The sequence below is a fragment of the Heptranchias perlo genome, chromosome 7 (genome assembly GCF_035084215.1).
Source record: "Heptranchias perlo isolate sHepPer1 chromosome 7, sHepPer1.hap1, whole genome shotgun sequence".
Classification (NCBI taxonomy): domain Eukaryota; kingdom Metazoa; phylum Chordata; class Chondrichthyes; order Hexanchiformes; family Hexanchidae; genus Heptranchias; species Heptranchias perlo.
This window is the reverse complement of record NC_090331.1, coordinates 47,583,651-47,609,398: the sequence shown is the minus strand read 5'-3', so window position 1 is coordinate 47,609,398 and position 25,748 is coordinate 47,583,651. Positions and strand designations below refer to the sequence as shown.

Here is a 25,748-nt window from a genome sequence, read left to right as displayed (position 1 = left end):
GGTGCAAGGCAAGGAGGGTGGTAATGGGACAAGTAAAGAAAGAAAAGATGGGTCTAGAGGAGTTGTAAATGGCAACATCAGAACCATTACCAGCACCTGCTGTCCAAAAAATGGGAGCAGTGGTTATAATCTGAAGTTATTGAAATCAGTGTTGAGTCCAGAAGTTGTAAAGTGTCTAACCGAAAGATGAGGTGCTGTTCCTCGAGCTTCCGTTAAGCTTCATTGGAACAGTGTAAGTGGCCGAGGACAGAGGAGTCAGAGTGGGAGTGGGATGGGGAATTAAAATGGCAAGCGACCGGCAAATCATCCTCTGCCATTTCCGCCACCTCCAGCGCGATCCCATCACCAAACACATCTTCCCCTCCCCTCCCCTTTCAGCATTCCGAAGGGACCGCTCCCTCCACTCTTCCGTCACCCCAACACCCACTCTCCTCCCCATGACACCTTCCCGTACGAGCACGGGAGATGCAACACGTGCCCCTTTCACCTCCTCCCTTCCCACCGTCCAAGGCCCCAAACATTCCTTCCAGGTGAAACAGTGGTTTACTTGTACTTCTTTCAATTTAGTATACTGTATTTCGCTGCTCACAATGCTGTCTCCTCTACATTGGGGAGACCAAACACAGATTGGGTGATCGCTTTGCTGAACACCTCTGCTCAGTACACAAGTGTGACCCTGACCTGTCAGTCGCTTGCCATTTTAATTCCCCGTCCCACTCCTACTCCCACTCTGACCTCTCTGTCCTCGGCCTCTTACACTGTTCCACTGAAGCTCAACGGAAGCTCGAGGAACAGCACCTCATCTTTCAGTTAGACACTTTACAACCTTCTGGACTCAACATTGATTTTAATAACTTCAGATCACAACCACTGCTTCCATTTTTTCGGTCAGCGGGTGCTGGTAGTGGTTCTGATGTTGCCATTTACAGCTCCTCTAGACCCATCTTTTGTTTCTTGTCCCATTTCCACCCTTCTTGCCTTGCACCATTATCCCTTTTGTCATTTTATCACTCCTGCTCCCCTCCCTATCAGAGACCTTCCATTTTGTTCTTTCCTCCTCTCCCCTTCCTCCTCCCTTTCCCTGGCTTTGTACTTGCTTAAAAACTGTTTAATCTTCAACTTCTTCCAGTTCTGATGAAGGGTCATAGACCTGAAATGTTAACTCTGTTCCTTTCTCCACAGATGCTGCCTGACTTGCTGAGTATTTCCAGATTTTTCTCACATATTTCCTTTCCTACTCCCTCACTTACGAATTAATACAGCTGCTTCATGAGTGCTTCGTCATACTGTCTGTACTCCAGAATGAGGTGTACTTCTGTCGTAGGGTGACATTCTCCTTCTTGTTTTACCTCTTGTCTTTACTCTCACCCCTCCTTCAAGAAATGGAGCAACTCATTGGCAAACCTTACCCAATATAGACAGTCAACTGAAATCTTTAGTTAAGGCTAGAAATGAACTGGTGACCCTCTGGCAAGGAGTGCTGTATTGCCAGAACTCAATGAAGTGCTAACATGTTTCAGCAGAGAAGGAAGCATTGGTCCATAACTTGATTTCTTTGCTGTTTCTTTCAGAAAGTACATCCTCTCTAAAGGTACTATTTGGAACACCTGAATTTGTGGCTCCTGAGGTTATCAACTATGAACCAATTGGGTATGCAACAGATATGTGGAGCATTGGAGTCATCTGCTACATCTTGTAAGTTAATAGCAACCGTGATGTGAACCTGACAACATCATGGATATATGCAAAATAGATATTTACATAATTTTTATTTTTTTTGTCAAAACAGAGCCCCATTTTCTCCCCAACTTTTTCTCAATCAAATATTTAATCAACAATTGTCATGAGTGGTGAATAGTTTTGTTTAATTTTTTTATTAAAGGAGATAATGGAGATCATTTTCACCGTCACTGCCTGGGTGATAATCTGGCAGAGTAGATCTCCCGCCTTTTATAGAACCCGCATGATTTCCATTGCATTAAGATCAATGGGATGAAAATCGGACAGGTTCTGCAACAGACGGGCGGTCTGCTCTGCCAGATTACCACACAGGCGGTGAAGGTGAAAATTATCCCCAGTGTCCTTGATCCTAAATCAAATTGGCGTGTTCCTGTAAATTACTAATGAGCACACTGATGCAAATAGAAGTGGATTCCTTAATCTTAACAATTCTATATCTATTTTGAATGTCTAGTTACATCTTAATTAACAGGCACATTTGTCTAGAAACTTACAAATTTCTTGAATCTTCATAAGCACGAACATATTTTCCTGCTAACTGGGTTGTATGAACTCTATCTTGCTCCACACTGTAATAATGCATTCTATTTCTATATTGTTTGTAATATTGTTCATTCAAATTTTCTTTTATTTGATCTTGGGATGTGGGCAGCACTGGCAAGGCAATGTTTATTACCATCGCTAGTTGCCCTGAGGGCATTAGGAGTCAGCCATGTACTGTGGGACTGGAGTCATGAGTAGGTCAGAACAGATAGGGATGGAAAGTTCCCTTCCTTGAAATACATTAGTGAACCATTAGGGTTTTTGCAATCCAGCAGTTTTTATTGTTATTTTTTCTAGTGTCAGCCTGCAGATTATCAGATTTATTGAATTCAATTTCAGTACTTGCCATGGTGGGGTTTGAACTCACATCCTCTGGGTTTGTGAATTTAATATTGTTAAGTTAGTCTGAGAATGTGACTTCAAAGAAATAGAATTTTAATGGGTTAAAAGATATTTCTGGAACAGGACAAGAGTTCTTCTGAAATTATGCTATTTGATTCAGATGTAGACTCATTTTGAATTGCCTACTTTAGAGTTAACAGTATTGTATCATATTTTGGTACAGAAAGCTCAGAAGAAGTTTTTATTTAGGGTTATTGATCAATTTTCTTGTATATGTTTATTTATGGATTGCACTCTTAATACGTGCTAAAGATTTTGCCTTATGTTTCCGTTTTATTGCAAACAAAATTAGTTCTTTAGCCTGTCCAGTCTGATCTGAGTTAAGTATCCACAATTGCGAAGTACACGTATATTGCAAGACTATGTTTAATCCAATAAGCAAATCACTGAAGAGGCGAAATTGTTCATTCTTAGGGCACGCAACTCTGCAATGATAGATTATTGAAAAGCTATAGCTTATGGACAACATTAACTAACAGGAACCACTATTGAACCATTGAGAGAAAAAATGGGGCTGAAAGTACCTGAAATAGTAACACTAATAGATAATATTATTTGCCACAGTAATACTTAATCTGAACAATTCTATATCTATTTTGAATGTCTGGTTACATCTTAACTATCAGGCACATTTGTCTGGAAACTTGCCACAATAATACTATAAACAGGTTGTATTTTATAAATTTAAACTTATTTAAAGCTTAGGATATGGTTTTCCTGTTGCTGAAGTGCGCACTTCAATTGCCAATGCAAACGTATGAGGCCTTAATGGCCCAGAATTTGCTGGAGCGGGGCATCTCGCAGCGTGCCCTATTTGTTAGATTTTTTTTTCCTCACCGTTCAGCTCGAAAAAATTTTGTGCCGCAAATTGCTGGAAGTGCCAACTGAGGTGCATTGGGGCTTCTGGGAATTTGATGAATGATGGGCCCAACAGTCCAGCTCCTTGACCAATGAGATTTAAGGTTTGAGAAAGAAACAGGGGAACGACAGAGAAGGAAATAGGGTGAATTGGAGTCAAATTATGTATAGAAAGAGAATTAAAGAAAGAAAAAGAAAGATTGGATTGAGAGAGATAAAAAAGAGATGAAAAAAATTCATTTTCAATTTTAAAAATCTCTATGAACAATTTACTACCTGCAGGAATGAGACTCTATAGTTTCAATTGTTCCCTTTCTAGGCTGGAGAGGTTGAGTGGCATTGTAGGAACATAAATCTCATCATTAAAAGGGTCCTTATGTCGTTAAGTACCAGCCCTAACCTTTTGTGGCGAATTTAATTCAAACAGCACAAATGTAGCAATTTGTTGAAACGCATGGGGAGGTTGATGGCGAGCTTCCATTTTTGCGAGGCTAACGGCAGAGCAGTGCAAATCGTCCAGCAATTTGTGGCAATTCGCAACTCACGAGGTATCTCTTCCTCACCATAAATTGCTCGGTTTTTTACACCCTAATGACGGCGTGCACATTAAACTCACCGTTATTTCCTCAGCAAATTCTGGGCTAATGTCTCTTGGCCATTTTAAGCTTCATTCTGAAGATGGGTCTTTCCATTAGGATAAAGCTGACAATTGTCTATGTTGTCTTGCCTTGCCTTGTCTTGCCCTGCCTTCCCTTGCAGTAAGAATTCCTCATGCTCCCTGGCAAGATGGCATTAGAAATTATGGTCCCTTCATCTGTTCTCTGAGCAGGAGAAAGGGTGAATGTTGCTTACTTTTAACTTGAGTAGGGGGGAATGCTTTAATAAAAATGCAGTGATGATAAAAAAAAATTTAAAATATATGATAGTTGACAGTTTTCGAACAACTAAGCCAGTAACGTTCAAGTGACAACCTGACAGCTTGAGCTCAAGTGATTTACACGGCCACATTCACTTAAGGGGCAAAAAGTGCCTCTTGCTGTGGGAAATCCTACAGTTACAAAAGCATGCAGCTTAGTCTGGATGGTTGCTTGTAAACTTGACTTGGTTCCATCATTTTTTTTTATTCGTTCATGGGATGTGGGCATCGCTGGCGAGGCCAGCATTTATTGCCCATCCCTAATTGCCCTTGAGAAGGTGGTGGTGAGCTGCCTTCTTGAACCGCTGCAGTCTGTGTGCTGAAGGTTCTCCCACAGTGCTGTTAGGAAGGGAGTTCCAGGATTTTGACCCAGCGACGATGAAGGAACGGCAATATATTTCCAAGTCGGGATGGTGTGTGACTTGGAGGGGAACGTGCAGGTGGCGTTGTTCCCATGTACCTGCTGCTCTTGTCCTTCTAGGTAGTAGAGGTCATGGGTTTGGGAGGTGCTGCAACTGCAGGAAGCACAAAAAAGAATTACTTACTTGAGTAAATTGTGAAAATGTGTTGTTTTCTTTTCAGTCTACATAGTCTTTGTTTCATATATGTCCAACAGAGTATTATGTGAGCTCAATATAATTTTTACTTCAAATATGTGCATTCTTCGTATCATTGTTTTATCCTTGCATTAAACTTCCTTTTGTATTACTTCAGCTGAAAAGCATAAATTCATTCTAACTGTATGACTATGTACCTGTACAATTTTATGAACAAAATGCCAAAGAAAAATGGCAACACTAAATTGTCTTTAAACTGTGATTTACAGTGGGCTGCGAGGCAGAAGGTTGTGCATTTAAATGCAAAGAAGACAGAATTTTTAGAAATTATAATTAAAATCTTTGTACAGCAGTTAATACCAGCTGAGCCACAGAGCTAGATATTATTGACTTTCTCTATGTCCAGAAAGCATGTTGCATTGAAAAATGTAAACTACATTCCTGTTCAGTAATGGCTACCAATTCAGAGTGAAATTCGATTTTGAAAAACTGTGATCTGTTTTTAACCATTCCAGTCATGAGTTCCACATTGGTGTCAGTACAGTGAATGGAAGAACAGACAGAAAAAACAACCTTTTATTTATCATCAGATAATTTGTACATGAATGATATAATAAAGTAATGCTAGTGCAAGTAACAGAAAGTTAAAATATGGGAAATTAATGTTGTACTGTATGCATCAAAAGTTATGTGGATTACAGTCAACATTTAAAACTGGGAAGCATTTACATTCTCTGGCTTGATCAGATGATTTTTAAAAATATCTTGGCAAGCTTTAACCAAAAGGAAATGATGTTTATAAGTGTATTTGATATATTTTAATCCCCAAAAAAGCAGTGTTTATGACCTTATGTTTGAAAAAGAGCCAAAATTAATGAAATGGGTGTAAGAGCTAAGATAAAGGGAAATCATGTAAATAGAATTGAAGTTGATAATAAACCTAAGATTATTCTAAAACAAACTAGAATTGTAAAGAATTCAGAGTGCTGTAGTAAGGAGCTGATGGCTTGCACCCAGTGCCAGCTGCTCCTTTGACAGTCTGAAGATAAATCTGTTTATTTTTGCATTCCGGATGGAAAATTGTTTCCATAGTAAGTAGATCCACTCCTACCAGTTATTAACTTTAAAAGGATATAAAAGGAGCGTAGTGCTCATTCCAAATTTATACACTCTGTGCCAAAGCAGATTTAATGGACCTGATAAAGCAAAAGCAGGTTAACTGCACTGAGAGCTTGTTTTAAGGAAAATCAATTTTTTATGCCATAAATCTTTGCAACTCTTGTGATGGTGCTAGGCTACATTGTACATGCTTTATTCAGTTTTAAAACAACAGACTTTAAATGCTTGATTATCTGGGGAGGTACAAATAGTGTCAATTGAACCATTGGATTGGATGGGAAAGTTTGTTGCATGATAGCTCTATGTGCCCTTTCATCTGGAGATTATACTCTTGAGCTCCCCGGAGAGACATCAATGATTTGTTGTGTATTCTAAATTAAAGTCCATCCTTAGAGTTTTGAGAAAGTATTATATTACATCTTCATGTGTACTGAACAAGTAACTGGAAACAAACTATTTTGATTGTTTTCAGGGAAAGTCATGCCATGCAAAGCAAAAGCTGTAACAACAACAAAAATGATTGCTATGAAGTAAAAGTAGAAGCAATGTGCTGAGTGAAAATATGAATATTTCCTTGCAGTGCTGTAAACTGAACAATTATTTTGTAAGGCTATTAAAGCAATGAACAGTTTAGTGTTATTTTATTGTATTCATTGCATTTCACTCCAATAGTTTTGCTACTCTGATCAGCAGAGACACTGGTTTACTTCTCTTTTTCAAACTCTGATTACTAAAAGCAAGTAGATTTTAAAATTAAGTATCCAAAATCAGCATGCAGTTGGGAAATATTTATATAAAGAAAACCACAGCACATAGTTGTTTGTATTCTAGCCTCAATACCAGCTGCCTACTGCAGAAAATAAAATGTTTACTATTGACCAAAGTCGTTGATTAACTAAAGAAATATATCTGAGCCAAGAGGTTCAACAGACAGTACAGAGAATAATTTTTTTTTCCTAATACATGTATGATTAGGCTATAGTCTTAATTCAAAGTTGCTTAATTCAAATTATCTGATAATTCATTCTTTTAGCATTAAGTTCCTACTTTGGTGTGTTATTTATGTTGCTTAATTTAATTTATTGGATAATTCAGATTTTTAGTGCAAAAATGACTTTTGAGTTATCAGGAGTAGACTGTATTGTAAAAGCAGCTAGAAGTTTTAAAGTTGAACCAGAGGCACAGGACATTGTGCTCAACCTGTAGAATGCACTGGTCAGACCACACACTGAGCACTGCAACCATTTCTGGTCACCAAGGGGAATATTCAAACCTGGAGACAGCTCAAAGAGCCACATGACTGATTCCTAGCATTGGAGGACAGAGCAATGACGAAAGACTGGAGAAATTTGGCCTTTTCACCCTTGAAATGAAGCGACTGATAGGTGATCTTATAGAGGTACACAAGATAGTAACCTGTATAGAAAAGACAGATCTGGGATATTACTTCAAACTGGACCATGACAGTTAGACAAGGGATTGCAGATTCAAAATAGTAAAGACAAATTTAGCACTGTTGCTAGGAAGCTTTTCTTCACACAAAAGAGTGATGGACAAATCAGTGGAACTTTATGGTTTACAACCAAGGATCCTGAGGGAAGTTGAGGAAGAAATCACAGAGTTTTCCAAAATTCTGTAGAAAGGAATATTCTGTGGTAGTTAACAAATGTGTCACTCCTCTTCAAAAAGGGAGACACGCATAAGCCAGGAAATTATAGGCTGGTTAGTCTTATGTCAGTTGTTGGTAAACTGCTGGAGTCTATAAGATGGGACAAAAGTATTAAGCACTTGGAGAAACATAATTTCATCAGGTCCATTCAGCACAGATTTCTAAAAGGCAGGTCATGCTTGACCAATCTCAAAATTCTTTGAATAACAGAAAGGATAGATAAATGTTATGTATGTGGTTTATATGGATTTTCAAAAGCATTTGATAAGGTATCAAATAAAAGACGTTTGGCAAAGATAATGGCACATGGGATTAAGGGAAACATGACCATGTGGTAGAGAAATAGTCAGAGGGCAAAAAGCACACAATAGAGGTATAAGGAAGTTTCTCAGACTGGAAAAATATGGTGAGTGGTGTTCTACAAGGGCCTGTGTTGGAGCTGCTCTTGATCTGGATTTAGGAATTGAGAATACAATATTGAAATTTGCTGATGACACCAAAATTGGGGCTATGACAAATTGTGGCTAGCATCATGATAGAGAAATTAGTCTTTTTTCACCAGAGTTGAAAAGATTTAGGGCTGACTTGATAGAGATATTCAAGTTAATGAAGGTTTGTGATAGGTAAACAGTGATAGATTGCTTGCATTGGTCAACCGGACAGAAATAAATTGGAACAAATTTAAGATAATCAGAAAAAGAATTTAAAGAGAGTTTAAGAAAAACTTCTTTACACAAAGGGTGGCCAGAATGTCAAATTCTCTGCCACAAATCTTGTTGAAGTAGAATCCATAATTCTTTTAAAAAGGAATTAGATATTGAGAAGAAAAGTGGGATTAGACAAGAGAGCTCACATAGAGAAAAACATTGGTGAAGACTTGCTCTGTGAAATAGCTTGTTTCTGTGCTATGACAGTCTATAAATCTATGACACAGTGCTCACATCTGTAGCAAATGATTCACAGATTTCTGTTTTAACATTTTCTGCTCAGTCTCAATTTCCTCATGCACTGCCCTTCAAAAAGAAAACAGTAATTCAATCTGGGCCTAAATATCTATCTCATTCTACTTACCTTCTCCTCTATCACTGAACTCTTTGAATTTATGCTCCTCCTTGGAGAGATCAATCATTGTGGTAGTCCAAGTAAAGCATGTTGCAAATTGACAAGAACATACTGGCAGAGAGGTATAAATTCCACAGTTCGCAATTTAATTGTTCCTCATTAAATTGGAACATTTTCCTCCTCAACAAATGGCTGCGTTGGTAGATTTTGGCATTGTGTAGAAAAGAAATTCCACCCAGTTAAATATAGGGTAGACAATTCAGACTGACAAAAATGTGACCAAAGTCCAAATTTCCAGTCAACTTCCAACGTCCTACATAGTGAAAAACGGGCAGGAACTTTACTGAGGATTACCTGGGAAATTTCCCCTTCCTGTGAAAAATTATCTTGGAGGGGAGAGAAAACCAAATGACAAGTCATCCAGGGTTCTCATGCACCTCCTAGTGGTCAGTTGAAGTCTGCCTGCTTGCCATCCCAGTGGGAAAGGATAATAGTGTGTGCTTTAGGAAGATCTAAGGGGGAAAGGAGAAAATAAAAATAAGGGAGTTTTTTTTAGTAAAACAAGTAATGACAGACCATCCTTTTTAATGTTTGTGCAATCTCTTGTCCTAAGATTAAGAAATTGACTTCACTCCAAGATCTTAAAAAGTGGACTTGCCCATACAGCAATCTATTTCTTAGAGAAGAATGTGTGCTTTTGATAATGGTGACTCACTCTATATATTACTGAAAAGATAACAGTAAATACTGGGGTTACATTTATGTTGTAGTTTGGGTAGAAATCTGTAAAAATGTGTAATATTGTGTTAACAGCTCTGGGACAACTTTTAATTCTGTTCTTAATTTCATTTGGACATGACATTTTTTAGAAATATCAGTGAAGGTTACAAATCTGAAAATAAGGTAACAAGTACCTTGATAAATGTTCATCTTTATGGTGTTATCTAATCTGATTTTTATTTTGTGTCCTAGGGTCAGTGGACTTTCTCCATTCATGGGTGATAATGATAATGAAACCCTCGCCAATGTAACCTCTGCTACCTGGGACTTTGATGATGATGCTTTTGATGAAATTTCAGATGATGCCAAAGACTTCATTAGTAGTCTACTGAAAAAAGACATGAAGTAAAGTTTTCCATTTACATTATCTTGGTTTTAATTTTTAATTTTAACTAATGTTATTTTTTAATTGTCAATAGAAATATCAAAGTTATGTTGCAAAAAGTAATCAAGATAATGTCTTAAAACTCTACAATATTTGTTCATACATGGCTAGACATCGCTTGAACTGTGATCAGTGTCTTGAGCACAAGTGGCTGAAAAAAGATGTTAAAAACATGGCAGTGAAAAAGCTTTCAAAGGAAAGAATGAAGAAGTACATGGCCAGGAGGAAATGGCAGGTACAACTGACATAAAAACAGTAAATGTAATAACTGAGTCACTGAGAAATACCCTTCCTATCTGAAAGAGCTCAGAAAATATTAGTTCATAGTGCAGAAGGATACATGTTTTGATTAAATTTTTTAACTCAATTTTCTCTCCATTCCTGAAGATGGTGATGCAGGCTGTTCATCTAATTTATTTAATACAAGTAATACAGTAGAGTATTGCAGCCCTCTGGTACATCATCCACATGACCATTATTCATGGGTGAGCCTGAACAGCGAGTGTCCATAGGGCTGGCATCGCAGCCTGATTCTCCCCTCACCCGACATCCACACCTGTCACTTTTCATCAAAAGTTACTAGATTAAAAAAAAGAGTGAACAAACTTTTTTCCCTCTCTAGTCCAGACCAACAGTAGCATCTGAACTCATCACAAACCAAAGATTGAACCCGAGAACTTCTTGGCCTGTAGAGCAAGAGATGTTGGTGTTGCTGAATGAAGCATTTCCAATTTGTAACACCCCCTGTCAGCATGAAGCATTACCAACTCAAGCATATGACAGTTAGATGCATGGAAAAGTTTAATCTACTCTACCCCAGGAATGTTTCTTAACCCTAATGCCATCCCCTATCACACCAGTGTGGAGTTTACTTTGGGCAGCTTCCTTGTCCCTTCACTAAGTGAGATTTTAAGTTAGGAGCTTTGGGCCCACCACCCATTAAGAACTGTGTTGAAACTGCCCAAACTCATTTCATGTAGTTTTTTTTTGCAACCAACAGAGAGACGATACCTTTATCTCATTGGCTTCAGCCAAATTCAAAACCTAGTGCTAATAATGAAGTCACAATGCATTGGCTCATTTTGCCACACAGTTGTTCGGACTGAAAGCTTATTTGGAGGCATACCATACTTAGAGATCTAGTTCTTCCTTTTACAGTAATAAACAAATTGCCCTTCTCCCCCATTAATATTCTATTTCCCTCATGAAATTCACACACTTCCACATAGTCTACTACAGTTGGAAGACATTGCTATCCATCACGAGTAGAATTGCCCTGTGCAACACACATTAATGTTTCTATGAATCTGCTGATTTTATTGAAACTATTTCCATATTCCTATTGGTGTAGTCACATTCACATCTATTCAGGAAATATATCATCTTCGGTTCAGGCCTCATTTAAATACCACTGGTGAGCTATGGAGGAGTCAATCCCAGAGGAGGCCTTGCACTAGCTGAAGTGTTTTATGATGCTCATCCTGGCCCCATCAAAAAAAAATTAACATTTTCCTGGGCCAATTTTTGAACGGCCTCCAGCGGTCCCTTTAAGAACCACTGGTTAGGTCGCTCAACACCTGGTACAAATGGGCAGAGCATGCACCACGCACAGTACTTGGAATTTGCAATCAGGGTCCTGCAACTGGCATAAGACCCTGATTTAGATATTAAAGCTTCCTCCTGCCTGTTTCAGGCGGGCGGGCTGCTCGCCCATTTACAGACCTGCTTGAAACTTGCATCAAGTCAGTGGGACAGTTGAGATCCCACCCTCTTGATTTGCAACTGCTGGCCACCAATTTTCTAGGAGAGAAATGAATGAAAATTGCCCCCAATGAAGTTTGATAAGTTAACGATCAATGCAATCTGCGCCATGGTATCATATTTGTAATACATTTCGTCTTTCCTCAGACAGGCTGTTCAAAGTTAGATAAATTGTATAAGAATTTCACGTTATTCAATTCTTCTGTGATTTACAGAAAACAGGGCATGCAGTCAGGGCAATAGGACGGCTGTCTTCTATGGCAATGCTAGCTGGTCTAAGTGGAAGGAAGTCTTCACTGGGAAACACGCCCGTCAATCCTCCAGGTTCTCCTGAAAAGCCAGAAGCAGAAGGTAATAAAAATCACAGCGTTTAGACTATTTTTTTCAAGATTCAACTATGTTTACATTAAGAACATAAATCAGTATCACAGGCATATAATAAAAAGTTTGTCATTTATATCCTCATATTTCAATAGTTACATTTCCCCACAAATTATACAAAACCAGCCAGTAACTGGCTGAGTAATAAGCTCATCAGAACTACTTGTACAATTGAAAAGTTGCCTTAAAACAACAAATCTAGCATAGTGATCCAAGGACCAGAATGCCTCTGGCCCGAGACTAAAAAGCATTGTTCCTGATGACACAGCCAATATTTGTGTTGTGCTAGGATTGAATAATGGCCTGGAGCTGCAGCTGGATGGATGATAATAGAAGGAGATAAAGTGGTAAAATGTAGGGTGATCAGCCTCCATTTAGAAGGAAACTAAAATCTTAAATTGTTTAATTTTTGCCAGATGTAGTTAAATCCAAGAAATAATGTGATTAAGTTCAAGACAGTTTTTCCATTTCTCCAATCCAATAACTCTGTTTTGTGTTCCCTTAAGATGTTTTATGAACAATTGCTCCACTCTTACTAAAAATATAATTTTCAAACACAATTACCTTTTTTTAAAGAAGTAATGTTCTGATAAAGGGTCCCACCTGAAATGTTAACCTTTCTTTCCTTCTCAGATGTTAACTAACCTGCTGTGCATTTCTAGCACTTATTTCAGATTTCCCGTATTTGTGGCTTTTCTTTTTATCTCTGCTGGTAGGTTTTCAGTTGTCATTCATGAACCCTAATTGTCTAAATGGAGAGGTTTAATATTTCTAAGAATTATGTACTCTTATTTTCATTAATTGTAATGATTGTATGAGTGATCTTACTATTTTATTCAAAAAATGCTGCTTGCTGTTCAATACATGAAGTGATTGGGAAGAAGTTTTACAGGTTGCATACAGAGAGGCTCAGAAAATTTGGAGGCAGATGGGCAATTCCAGTAATATCGCTCTAGAAAGAAGTGTAATAGCATTCTCTTATCAGATTGTTATCCTGAGGAATATCTGAAAATTTACCTGTACCGAGCATAAGGATTCACTTAGAGCACAACACAGGGCTAAACAGGGGAAAATAGCTACAGGCGTTGCTCCCAGCAAGTGAATCTCCAGGATTTCCCTTGTCTTTCAGTTTGATGAGAAGATGATGAAACTTCCATTTGTTCAATCCACAAGACAGCTTTGTCAGCTTGAGTGCTGAAACGTCCCTCTGTCGATGGAATACTGTATATTAAATCTTATATCCATTACATCTTTTTTATATTGTTATTCTGTTGTTGATATAACTATGTAATGATTACATTACTTTCAATCAATAAAGTAACCCTACTAAGTATTCAAATTGCAATATAAATGAAGTATATTATGACATGAGGATGTATATTTTCCTCTTTTCGCTAATGTTAGCAAAAAAAATGACAAGTGCACTCACACTGACTTTTATGCTAATATTAGCAAATGGAGGAATCTATACATGTAGATATGTATGTTTCCCTGTGCAGTAGCAGTGGATTAAATTGTGGTAGTACCGTCATCTCTGAGTCAGAAGGGTTCAAGTCCCACTCCAGAGACTAGAGCACAAAATCTAGACTGCCACTTCAGTGCAGTACTGAGAGAGTGCTGCACTGTCAGAGGTACTATCTTTCAGATGAAACATTAAATCGAGCCCCCCTTCTGCCTTCTTAGGTGTATGTAAAAGATCCCATGGCACTATTTCGAAGAGGAGCAAGGGAGTTCTTCCAGTGTCCATCCAATATTTATCCTTCAACCAATATCACTGAAACAGATTATCTGGTCATTATCACATTACTGTTTGTGGGACCTTGCTGTGTGGAAATTGGCTGCCGCGTTTCCTACATTACAATAGTGACTACACTTCAAAATGTATTTCATTGGCTGTAAAGTGCTTTGGGACATCCTGAGGTTGTGAAAGGTGCTATATAAATGCAAGTTTTTCTTTCTTTCTGCAACCTTTACACAAGTTCCATTGATAGCACCATATTGCCAGCATTTGGAGATTCAGTTTGTGAGCTTCAGAAACTTGGCAGTATTGTAGATTTAGCATTCCCACTTGGCTGAAAATCAAGATCCTGCCAGTGGAAAATGGATCAATGTTAGCTGAACAAGCCTCAATATAAATTGGCACGGGAACATTTTGTTTCAATAAATATGGATTAACAGTAATAATCTTCACTTTTAGGTCAGGCTCTTGACAACTAGTATAAAGTATAATACATGCCTCAGCTATTCCAACATTGGCATTTGCAGGTATTATGGTTTCACATGGTGACCAAAAATGGATATTCCACTTAAATGTTTTTGTGTTTCCTTATCTCAGCTGATGAAGCCAAGATGCTTCTTGAGGCAGTTTCCGAAGAAAGGCAAAGTTTTAAGCCATATTTCTCCAAGACGTTTAAAGACATTGAAGTCATAGAAGGCAGTGCTGCTCGTTTTGACTGCAAGATTGAGGGTAAATTTACAGATCTTGATTCAGATACAGAGTGCATCAGTAGCAGTCTGCAGTACCTTTCATTGAGAAGTATACTCATAGATTTTAGTGTAAAACCATCATGTTATGATTATCTTTGTTGGTGAAGATTTGATTTTTTTAAAAAGAAACCATTGCATTCTCAAATTCATGCATAGAAATCAAAACCTTCCTCTAGCATGGAACCTTTATCCCAGTTTATTTGCTGTGCATTCAATAATTCTCGTTAACAAGGGAATTGAAATACCTTCCAAAATTCATTGGAATTATGAAATGTTAAATTGCCATACCTTTAATAAAGCTGTATTTCTTTTTGAATAAATGCAATGAGAGACCACAGAACCGTTGATGTTTGCAGCACAAGAGGCCATACCGTCCATCGCCAGAGCAATCCAAAACTAATTCCACTGCCCTGCTCTCTCCCCATAGCCCTGTATCTTCCTCTGTTTAAAATTTTATCCAGTTTTCTCTTAAAAGATATTGTGGTCTCTGCCTCAGCCACTCCCTGTAGCAAGGAACCCATAATCCAACAATCCGGTGCATAAAGAAATTTCTCCTAAACTCTATCCTCACTCTCAGTGACAATTTTAAATTTACAACCCTCATCACTGACTGCCCAACTAGAGGAAATAGTCCTCCTATTCACGCTAATTAAAGCATTCATAATTTTGAATACTTCTATTAAATCTCTTCTTCGCCTTATCTGCTTCAGTGGAAATAGTTCCTGTACCTTAAATCTCAACTCATGTCTATAGTTTCCCATCCCTAACATCATCCTGGTGAATATATGCTGTTACTCTCTCTGCGGCTTTAATGTCCTTTCTATAATGGATCATCCAAAACTGCACGTAGTATTCTAACTGTGGGCTAACCAATGTTTTTGATATAAGCCCTAATTTTGAATGATAAACACATTTTGAGATTGCGCTCCCTATGCCCAAGGCCAAATCATCTATGTGTATATATATATATATATATATATAATATATATCTATCAAGAACAAAAGTGGACCCAGCACTGCCCCTAGGATACACCTTTTCTTCAATCTGAGTAATGCTCATTTGCCCTAACTGTTTGTTTTCGGTACATCAACCATCTCTCTATCCATGCTGCTACATTTTCTCTTATACCATGTGCCTGAATTTTTCTAACAAGTCCCTTGTGGGACAACTTATCAAACATTTTTTGAAAATCCATGTACTCTACATCATCTGCATTCCCTTTATTTATCAATTCAGTTAGAGTACCGTTTCAAAAAATTTGATTAGATCTGTCAATCACAACTTGTCTTTAACAAATCCATGTTGGTTGTCCTTGATTAACTCGTGCATTCCTAAATGTTCACTGATTTTATCTCAAATTATGGATTCTAACTGTTTGTGCAAAACTTATGTTACACTAACTGGTCTATAGTTAACAGGTTTATCCTTCGCTCCCTTCTTGAGAAAAGGCTTCTTGTGCAACCCCACTTCCTTCATCCCACCAATGGCGGCTGTGCCTTCAGTCGTCTAGGTCCTAAGCTCTGGAATTCCTTCCCAAACCTCTACACCTCTCCACCTCTCCCTCCTCCTTTATGACGCTGCTTAAAACCTAACTCTTTGACCAAATGTTTGGTCACCTGTCCTAATATCTCCTTCTTTGGCTCGGTGTTAATTTTTGTCTGATTATGCTCATGTGAAGCGCCTTGGGACATTTTACTACGTTAAAGGCGCTATATAAACCCAAGTTTTTGTACTGCATTGGCTACTTTCCTGTCCCAATGCACAATTTACAAATTAAAGGAGCATTAAAAAGTTATGGTCAAAGCCTCTGCTATCTCCAAATATCCTATTATTGTTGGCTCCAAGAAGAACCAGTTATACTAGTATATGTGTTTGAATGATTAAAAAACCCTAGCTACAGTATCTTGAGAGGAAAACATTTTCACAGTGTTGGAATTGGGTGAAGAGGGAAAACATTTTATGTTGTTGGTTCTTTTCCGGCTGCTGTTACATTTTTTTCCTTATCTTTACTACCATGCTGAACACTAGCCATATAACATTCCCTTTTGTATGCCAGGTCCTGATCTTAGCTGCCTCTTCTCTTGTTTTTGTGTATAGGTATATAGAAAGGATAATTCAATATTATACAAAAACTTTCTGATGGAGGCTTTCAACCCAATTCTCATCTGTAAAAAGGGCAACCAGCAGTTGAAAATCTGGTGGGGACCATATGGACCCATTTGTCCCTCCAAATCAACTTTCAGGCAGACCTTTAAATGAGTGCCCAGAACTCCCGCCTAACCAGGCAGGAGGCTGTTTAATTATGTAAATCAGGGTCCTATGCCTGTTGTAGGACTCCAATTACAACTTTCAAGGAGTAATGGGCGAAGCATGCCAGTTCCACTTTCTCCGGGCGTTGAGAGGCCTAACCGACGGTCCTTAAAGGAACCACTGGAGGCCTAACCGGCGCTGCTTAAGGGGACCACTAAGGCCTTTCCCAAAAGATAAGATTTTGTTTTTTATTAATTTTTGTGCGGCTGGGAAGAACAGAATTCCGTGCAGTAGCCAACCAATTTTCTTTCTCACCGGACCGCTAGCTGCAGTAGGGTGCCTGTTTGGCACCTCCAGCTCACCGAGAAAATGTTAATGAGACCCAAAACTGAAAGTGGCTTGGATCTCCGGACTGCCGAGCTAGCACTGAGGATGCACCAGCAGTATCACACACGTTCAACAACCAACCCAAAAGTCTCTCCCTCTACCCCTGTGCAAATGTAAACATTTTTATATTTTCCTTGCATAGCCTCTCCCCTCCCCACTAGGTACCACAGTGTAATAATACTAGACACACAAAGTTATTAGGAGAACTAAGATCTCCATCACATTCCATACAGACACCCAAATTTCAGGGCCAGTTGAGCTAGGAACAGACCTAATGGGGTATTTCATCTGGGACATTTAAATATTGTATATCTCATGAACCTTGCAAACTCCCAAATATATCATAAAACCTGTGATTTCTTAAAAAATACTTAATTGATAAGAAAGTGGTAATATGTTATTTTTATATTATTTAGATCTATGGCTCCTAATAATGCAGCATTGTAAGATAAAGGAAAAATTAGATTTATTATTTTAAATGAAGACTTGAGGGAAGTGAAGAGTTCCACAGTTTTTGAGCTGCTTTTATTTTACATTAATAACTTGGATTCAGAAGCTCAGTACAAACTGTTAAAATCTATAGACAATAACAAACTAGATGGGGCAGTTGAATCTGAGGAGGCACCTGACAAACTCCAATATAAGTTGCACAAAAATATGTAAGTGGCAAATATAATTTAATGCAGATAAGTGTAAAGTACTGCCCAGACAAGTTGGACAGATTGACCTCCTATGCTGCAAACATCTGTGGTTCTATGTAGGAGTTCAGAGAACAGCCACAAGGCTGATCCCTAGCATTAGAGGGCAAAGTTGTGAAAAAGAGATTTCAGAAATTTGGGCTTTATACCCTTGAAAAGAGGTGACTGAGAGGTGATATTATAGGGGTAGAAAGCGAATAGTAAAGAAAAGATAGATATGGAAATTAAATTGTAACAACAGGACAAGAGAACACAAATTTGGGACTGATGTCAGGAAGCTTTTCTTCACATAAAGAGTGATGAACACAAGGAATGGACTTGAAAATCCTGGAATTATTTAAGAAATAGTTGATTGCTCTGATTGGATATGTAAGCTGTTTCTGATGGATGGACTAAGATGGGCTACATGTCCTACCTGCCTATCTATCTCGTGAACTTTGCAAACAGTACTATTCAGCAGCTCCTCCTCAACAACTGCATTTTGCAGACTGACTGTCTCTAGTCTGAATCTAATTCGCTACTTACAGCAATGTTGATACACCACTTACTTGTGTTAAGGATGTGGAGATGCCGGTGATGGACTGGGGTTGACAATTGTAAACAATTTTACAACACCAAGTTATAGTCCAGCAATTTTATTTTAAATTCACAAGCTTTCTGAGGCTACCTCCTACCTCCTTCCTTTTTTTCACATCGTTCACCTGAGGAAGGAGGTAGCCTCCGAAAGCTTGTGAATTTAAAATAAAATTGCTGGACTATAACTTGGTGTTGTAAAATTGTTTACAATTGTGTTAAGGAAACATCTCTAGTTTCTAATATTCAAACATATTGTTGCAAGTGCTGTTCTTTTTCTATACACACAATTCCTGTGTCAATCTTCAAGAGGGAACTGGATAAGTACTTGAAAGGAAAAGATTTGCAGAGCTATGGGGAATGGGCGGGGGAGTGGGACTAGCTGGATTGCTCTTGCATAGAGCTGATGCAGACTCTATGGGCTGAATGGCCTCCTTCCATGCTGTAACCTTTCTATAATTCTAATCAACAATAAAAACCAACAGGTAAAAAGTGTAAAATGTGAGCACAAACAAGTGCACCCTTAAAAGGTTAATTTTTCTATTCATATCTGAAAGGTTTGACATTCTTTTTTCTGTGATAATCAAAGTTGTTACAAAAACATCCAAGTGACTATTAACATATATAATCATCCAGGACAATTTCAGATACATGAATTTAGAAAAACTGATAAAATAATTAATTTTATAAAGACAGCGGGCATGCTTTTCTGACCATCAAAATTATTGGTCAGAAAATCAAGGGCAAGAATGCAGAATTTCGCAATATGTGCTCTCAACATAAGCCAGATTGCTAAAGTGGAGCATTCCAGCCAACAGTTCAATCACTTGCAGAGAAAAATTATTACAAGTTGTAAACTGCACTGAAGGACCAATCCATCAGTAACAACTGGTAATTTATTTGTTGAAAAATAACCACATAATTTGTGTGTATGAGCACTTCTAACAGTTTAATGATTGCATATTATTCACAGGCTACCCTGATCCTGAAGTTATCTGGTTCAAGGGTGAGCAGCCTATCAAGGAGTCTCGTCACTACCAAATTGAATACGATGAAGATGGAAACTGCTGTTTGATTGTTTCTGAGGTATCTTCACATGACGATGGCAAATATACTTGCAAGGCCATCAACAGCCTAGGAGAAGCAACGTGGACATCTGAGCTCATTGTGGAAACAATGGAAGATGACGAGATGAGTAACACTGAATCAAAGTAAAAGTGTTGCTTGTAGGGATGTGCCTTTTGACTGATGTTAGATTCTGTACTATTAAAACCGATGTAAAAAACAAGGGTTTGACTATGCAAAGTTCTTCGTTAATTTCCAAGGCATGGAAGGTGTTTATGGATATATATATATATGTATATGCATTCTATGCCTAAGAAATCACCATAGAATATTGCAGTCATGCCCAGGAATTTAAGATTAGAATCCACCTGCTTACCCAATGATGGATATATTTCCACCTGAACACCACAACATATGTACTATATATTCATGGTTCAGTTTCACCCACATTTACCAATTTACAGCAATAATTACTTTCTTTTTCAGAGGAATTTAGGAATTCTTTGGACCTAATGCTTCTAAACCAGTTATTTTGAAACCTGCCAACTCATGTCTTAGTTCTTTGACTCAGTTCTTTGTACATCCCTATTTGCACGTACAGATATACGAGAGGCTAATGAATCCTAGTTAATGGATCTCATCCACCTTTTGACTTGCAGATGTATGGAACTTTCTGTGATCTAAAGATATTTTAAACGCATTTTTTGTTTACATTACACTGCACCTTTTACATTTTTTATGTTTTCACATTGCTTTTTATATGACACTTTAGTTTATGATTTTTGATAATACAGTTGTTGCTTTTACTGGTTTTATAACACAGATCTCAGACGGGAGTTCAACAACCCAATTTCTTTTCACCAAGCAGCTATTCATTTTTATTCCTACCTACACAAAAATTGGTTTATGATTTATAATAAAAATCTAAGAATGTAAACTTCATGGGTAACAATGGTTACCAAATCCTGCTGTTTGAAAATTAAACAGAAAATTATTTTTAATATTGCTGTATCACTTTACAATGTGCACTTTGAATCTAAAACTAAAATAGAGACTAGAACTCACAAATAATTCGATTCATATGAACTGAATGTAAGGATAATGCCATAAGACATCACAAAGCGTATTGTTGCATAATACTTAACTAAAATTGTGCTTTAGGAATAGAATCATAGAATCATAGAAGTTTACAACATGGAAACAGGCCCTTCGGCCCAACATGTCCATGTCGCCCAGTAAAATGGTACACCTCAGTTTTAAACAAATCTAAGTGCAATAAATATATAGACTGTGCTTAGCATTGCCTAATCCAGTTGTTCGTTGATATATTAGAGAGGTCCTGCACTTAAACTCAAAAGCCCTGATTTTCTGAGGTTTCACCCATGGCATGGAGCCTGGCTGACAATGAGCACAGATTAGAAAACCCAGCCCTGACCTTGTGCCCCGATTCACATTATGTTGGATATTTCAATGGGCAGTTTGGATGGTCTCACGCTGAATCTTCTGTCTTCAGGTGAGGCTTTACCCATATAAACTGGGGACGTGGGAGTTCTGTTCAAGAAGGCTCCTTAAAAGGAAATTACAGTTTTACTTCTTGGTAAATTATATGGGTTTTTTTGCATTTTTAATTACATTTTGCATTATTTGATTTTGAAAGATACCCCACCATTTTTGCTTTTCCCCCACTTGCCAATATTTTTCTTCATTATTGTTAGTTTCTGCTGGCTTTTAAATCACACCTCACAAATTGGTGAGGTATTCCTTTGGGGGTTCCAAATATGATGCATATTTTAGAGGAGAATTTGGATTTAAATGAAGATTTCAACAAATGCAGATCCACAGATACCTGAGGTGTTTTGGTCTGCATCCAGCACTGATTCCAGGACTCATGTTTTTCACACATATATTCATAGAGATGGATAGATTTTTGGACACTAGGGGAATCAAGAGATATGGGGATAGGGCAGGAAAATTTAGTTGAGGCCAAAGATCAGACTTGATCTTATTGAATGGCAGAGCAGCCTCGAGGGGCCGTATGGCCTACTCCTGCTCCTATTTCTTGTGTTCCCATACTTACCTGGACATATCAGAGAGTGACCTCTCCGCTACCTTTGCTCACAAGAGCAGCTGCCGCAGAGATAGATCATTTGCTGCAGGATAACCTGTAGACAACATTTTAACAGAGACACCCCTCTCATTGCACTGCCACCTTCAAGAAAAGTGTACAAAAGAGCAATAGTTTTTGTGTAGTGCTTGAAATGGTACCATCCAAAGGGTGTGGCCTATCCCAACTTAGGTTTGTGCAATAGCTGATGGGCCCCACAAGAAATATGTGCAAAATTGTGGAGAACAGTTAGCTTCAAACTTATTCCTCATTTGGAGCCAGGTATAAGGGATCTGGTTGGCTGCATTGCCTCAGTCAGTGACATCCCTCAATGCTAATTCAACCTGGATTTTTACAAGAAATTGGCCTTCAACTCCAAACCTTCCTTTGGTACACCTGCTGCAGCAAGACCTCCAAGCTTTCTGCATCAAAAGTAGCAGTGCTGCCCACATGTTCTCCTATACCATTGTGAATAATTAGTCAAGTTTTCTGTCAATGCCATAAGTTCTCCTTTAATGACAAGCTCCAGCCCCTTAATAGCTGTTGCATTAGTAGATTTTCCATTCTCCAGTCAAGTGTGCTACAGGCCAAGCTCTCTGGTCAGGCTTTCCATACAATTCAAATTAGGAGAGGGACTCCTGTTAGAAAATTTAGCAAGACCTACCCTCTGTGCCAGCTCAGGCAAGCCTGTACCATGGGCCAATTCAACCATTTTTTCTATCATTACAAAATCAAGATTGAAGTGTTGACACAACACCAGGTTACACTACATCCTATGTAAATTTGATCTGGACCATCTTCACCCCTCCAAATTTGAACTGATAATGTGCCAAAAAGTCAAAAATCTTTGACCATGGGATGGTTGCAAAGTGTATACATCATAATTACTGTTGTTGTGTTCTTACTCACTTCTACACTTGCAACATGTATAATGCTGAATGTCACGTAACTTGTGAAATGGTGTAGATAAGCCAATTTTAATTTGGATAATACAGCAGCAGTCCCAAGTCAAGGGATTTTTAGTTGAACATTTTAAATTTTAAGTGGGTTGGTTTGGCAACCAGTCTTTTCATTTGGAAGACGTCCTAGTTTCCAATCATTTATAGTGCAATAAATAAACTGCTTCAAATTGTAACATAAGGATTTGTATAATTCAAATTTAAACATCAAATAGAAAAACTACAAATTTCATTGTAGTTACATTTTTCATCGATGTGATGTGCAGATTATCTTATTTACATACCAAAGAACAACCATTTTCAGAGTATTTCTATCACACAAACACATTTTTGGATCCCTGTTATATTTCAGATGCTTTAAGCTAATCTTAAAACCCCGTACCATAGGTCATCCTAACTTCACTAAGGAAATTACTTTTCAGCATATGGCATAACTATTACCTCTGACTTATTTTAACATGTCACATATTTATTTACTCAATTATCTTTAAACATTTTAGTTTTCTGGTGTTAGCTTATGTGCCATTCCTAAGATTTCACCGACGGTCACTTAAATTTCCATGCCTTGTTAGAACTTTAGGGCTGAAACATTTGTGAAGAAATATCTTTCAAGTGAAGTTATTTAATAGAATTCCAAGAGATAATTTAGGGATCTATAACCCCATGATTAAAATGAACTGGGGAATGATCCCTGCAAACCATTGTTTCTAGAAATGGCTTGCCTTCTACAAAATCAACTAGCTTTGGTCTGTTCTAATTTTGGACATTTTTACCCTAATACTGTGTATTGCATATCTATTAAACACAACACTCAATATTAGTGGACCAACTAGTTGCTGTCCAAATTGGGAGTTGGGGGGAGAGGTAAGTGGAATCTCTTTTGGATTGAGGAGGCTCCAAGATGACACACCTGATGATGGAAACTTGGGACCAAGTCACCTCTCCATGGCAGACTCAGTAGTAGAATACCTGAACCAGGCAGATCCAGAGTACTCCATGGCACTGTTAATGATTGGCCAGCCAGCCCAGCTCACTGATGGAAGCTGGAGGGGTAGACCTGTCACCGAGATTCTTGGCTCCAGATAATCATGCTGTCCAAGCAGTGGGATGCTTACCAGTGCTCTGTGCTGGTACATGGTGTAGTTTTAGCTGGCTAAACTCCAGGAGCTCGCCTGTGCACAGTTGGTTCTAAACTCTGCCAATCTGTGACTAAGCTCTCTGGATTTGGTTATGTGGGATGCATCCCTATGGAGAGAGAGTGTGCACTTTATATTGGGCAAACTGAAATCCTACAGGTGAGTTCTGAATTCTGTTTGGCTTGATTTGAAGACTCTTAAACATAGTAATAGGTTTCCATACATGTCCGACATCTGGCTAACTAAATACACACACACACACACACACACACACAGACATATACATACTATGTATGTGTATATATTGCATTTCTATTGAATACACTTCATCTAAATAGTATTGTATGGCTTTTTAATACCAAACTGTCCACAAACAGAAAACTTGGGTGCAGAGTTTGCAGGTTTTTATAAGAAACATGCACAGTTACAACAGTTGGAGAGACAAAGGTGGCTATAATAAACACCAACTTTATATGTACAAATATTTTATGAGCCAATATCATCTCAATTATATTCAGCAATTATACCAATTCCAGGGTCATTTTAGTGTGTGTGTCTCAACTTCATTCAGTTTTTGTAGTAAAACATTTTGATTAATTAACGCTTTGATTAAGAACTGGTCAGGTTTCCACAGACCTGGTGTACTCCAAATTAACAATACTGCACTGTAGTATGGCATTATCTTAAATATTACAGATTTAAAATGAGACATTTGGAGATGTGAGATGAAAGGCCTTTGTTTCAGATTTAACTCTGGTGTGCAGTAGTTCACTAGGACAGAATATTTCTCCAACCCTTTCACCGACATGTACCAGGTTTGAATAAATGACCAATTGAATAGCATATTTTTAGTTACCACTGTTGTCATATTGCTTAATAAATGCAATTATGGATTTAAAGATGTATGTGGCAGTCTATCACCATAACATTAAATCAGTTAATTGCAAAACAATGTATTTCAACCATAAACTAAATTGAACCACATTTTAAATTTGGTAATAATACCTTTTACATAATAATAACCCATGAAGTAAGTATAGACAATTTTATAATGTTTACGATGCTGACAACTACCAAATATTTGTATTTTGGAAAGCAGTTATTAAAAAAATGGACAACACTTCATTATTTGTTATGGTTGGCTCAAAAGAAATCACCAGCAATTTATATACATGAGAAAACCGGGCTAATCTGTTTTTTAATTATAATGTGGTTTTTAAGAGATTCAGAATTTTTTTGGTTTTTCATGGTCTGATAAGTAGATTTCCCAACATAAATTTCCCACTTTCATTTATTTTTTCTCCATTTTTTATATTTTTGTACAATTTTCTCCTCTGCTGAAGGTGCCGACTCATAGAGGGGTGTAGTTCTACAAGCAATGCAGAGCCCCCGGTACCAGACAGTGGGCTATTTGATCTTGAGAGGTCTCATAGCACACCCTGATATTGCCCTGGTCTGATGTCCACACATGCACGCTTCCCACCAGGATTCTTCGGGTTGCAATCACTGCAAGGACCTTGGCTAATTCTATTTTCCCCCTCCCTGCCCCAAGGGTCCCGACGCTAATCAGCCACCACAGCTCCATCTGAGAGCAGGTAACTCAGCACAGACCAGTGATTGAATCTGGGACCATCCTAATCTGTATTGCACAGCACTACACAAGGAAGTGCATTCACTCACTGAGTCACCAGGAAATTCAAATTATACATTTTTGATTTTCTTCCTAACGATTGCACACTATTTTCTGGTCGAAAAGACAGACAGACCGGTCATATGCTAACGCCACTTGTGAAGCATCCAACAGGAAGAGTGTGTGAGCATGGCCTACAGTGTGTTTTATCCTCCAACTTTCTCTCCCTCCTTGTGGGGAAAAAAACACTTAGGGGGAGAAATTTAACTCACAGCCACCTGTTTT

At 38.1% G+C, this 25,748-nt stretch overlaps 1 protein-coding gene across 7 annotated transcripts in view; it reads left to right on the top strand.

Annotated features, from left to right (window-relative positions):
- The window catches only part of mylka (myosin, light chain kinase a), a 316,681-nt gene extending 291,949 nt beyond the window's left edge, over positions 1 to 24,732 (top strand). For all 7 annotated transcript variants that reach the window (XM_067987458.1, XM_067987459.1, XM_067987462.1 and 4 more), the window contains 6 exons: positions 1,572 to 1,695; positions 9,839 to 9,991; positions 10,143 to 10,266; positions 12,008 to 12,143; positions 14,509 to 14,640; positions 19,543 to 24,732. In XM_067987458.1, coding sequence (XP_067843559.1) covers positions 1,572 to 1,695; positions 9,839 to 9,991; positions 10,143 to 10,266; positions 12,008 to 12,143; positions 14,509 to 14,640; positions 19,543 to 19,784 — 911 coding nt within the window. In that variant the 3' untranslated portion in view covers positions 19,785 to 24,732. The remainder of the gene's footprint in view (positions 1 to 1,571; positions 1,696 to 9,838; positions 9,992 to 10,142; positions 10,267 to 12,007; positions 12,144 to 14,508; positions 14,641 to 19,542) is intronic.
- Positions 24,733 to 25,748: the final 1,016 nt, after the last annotated feature.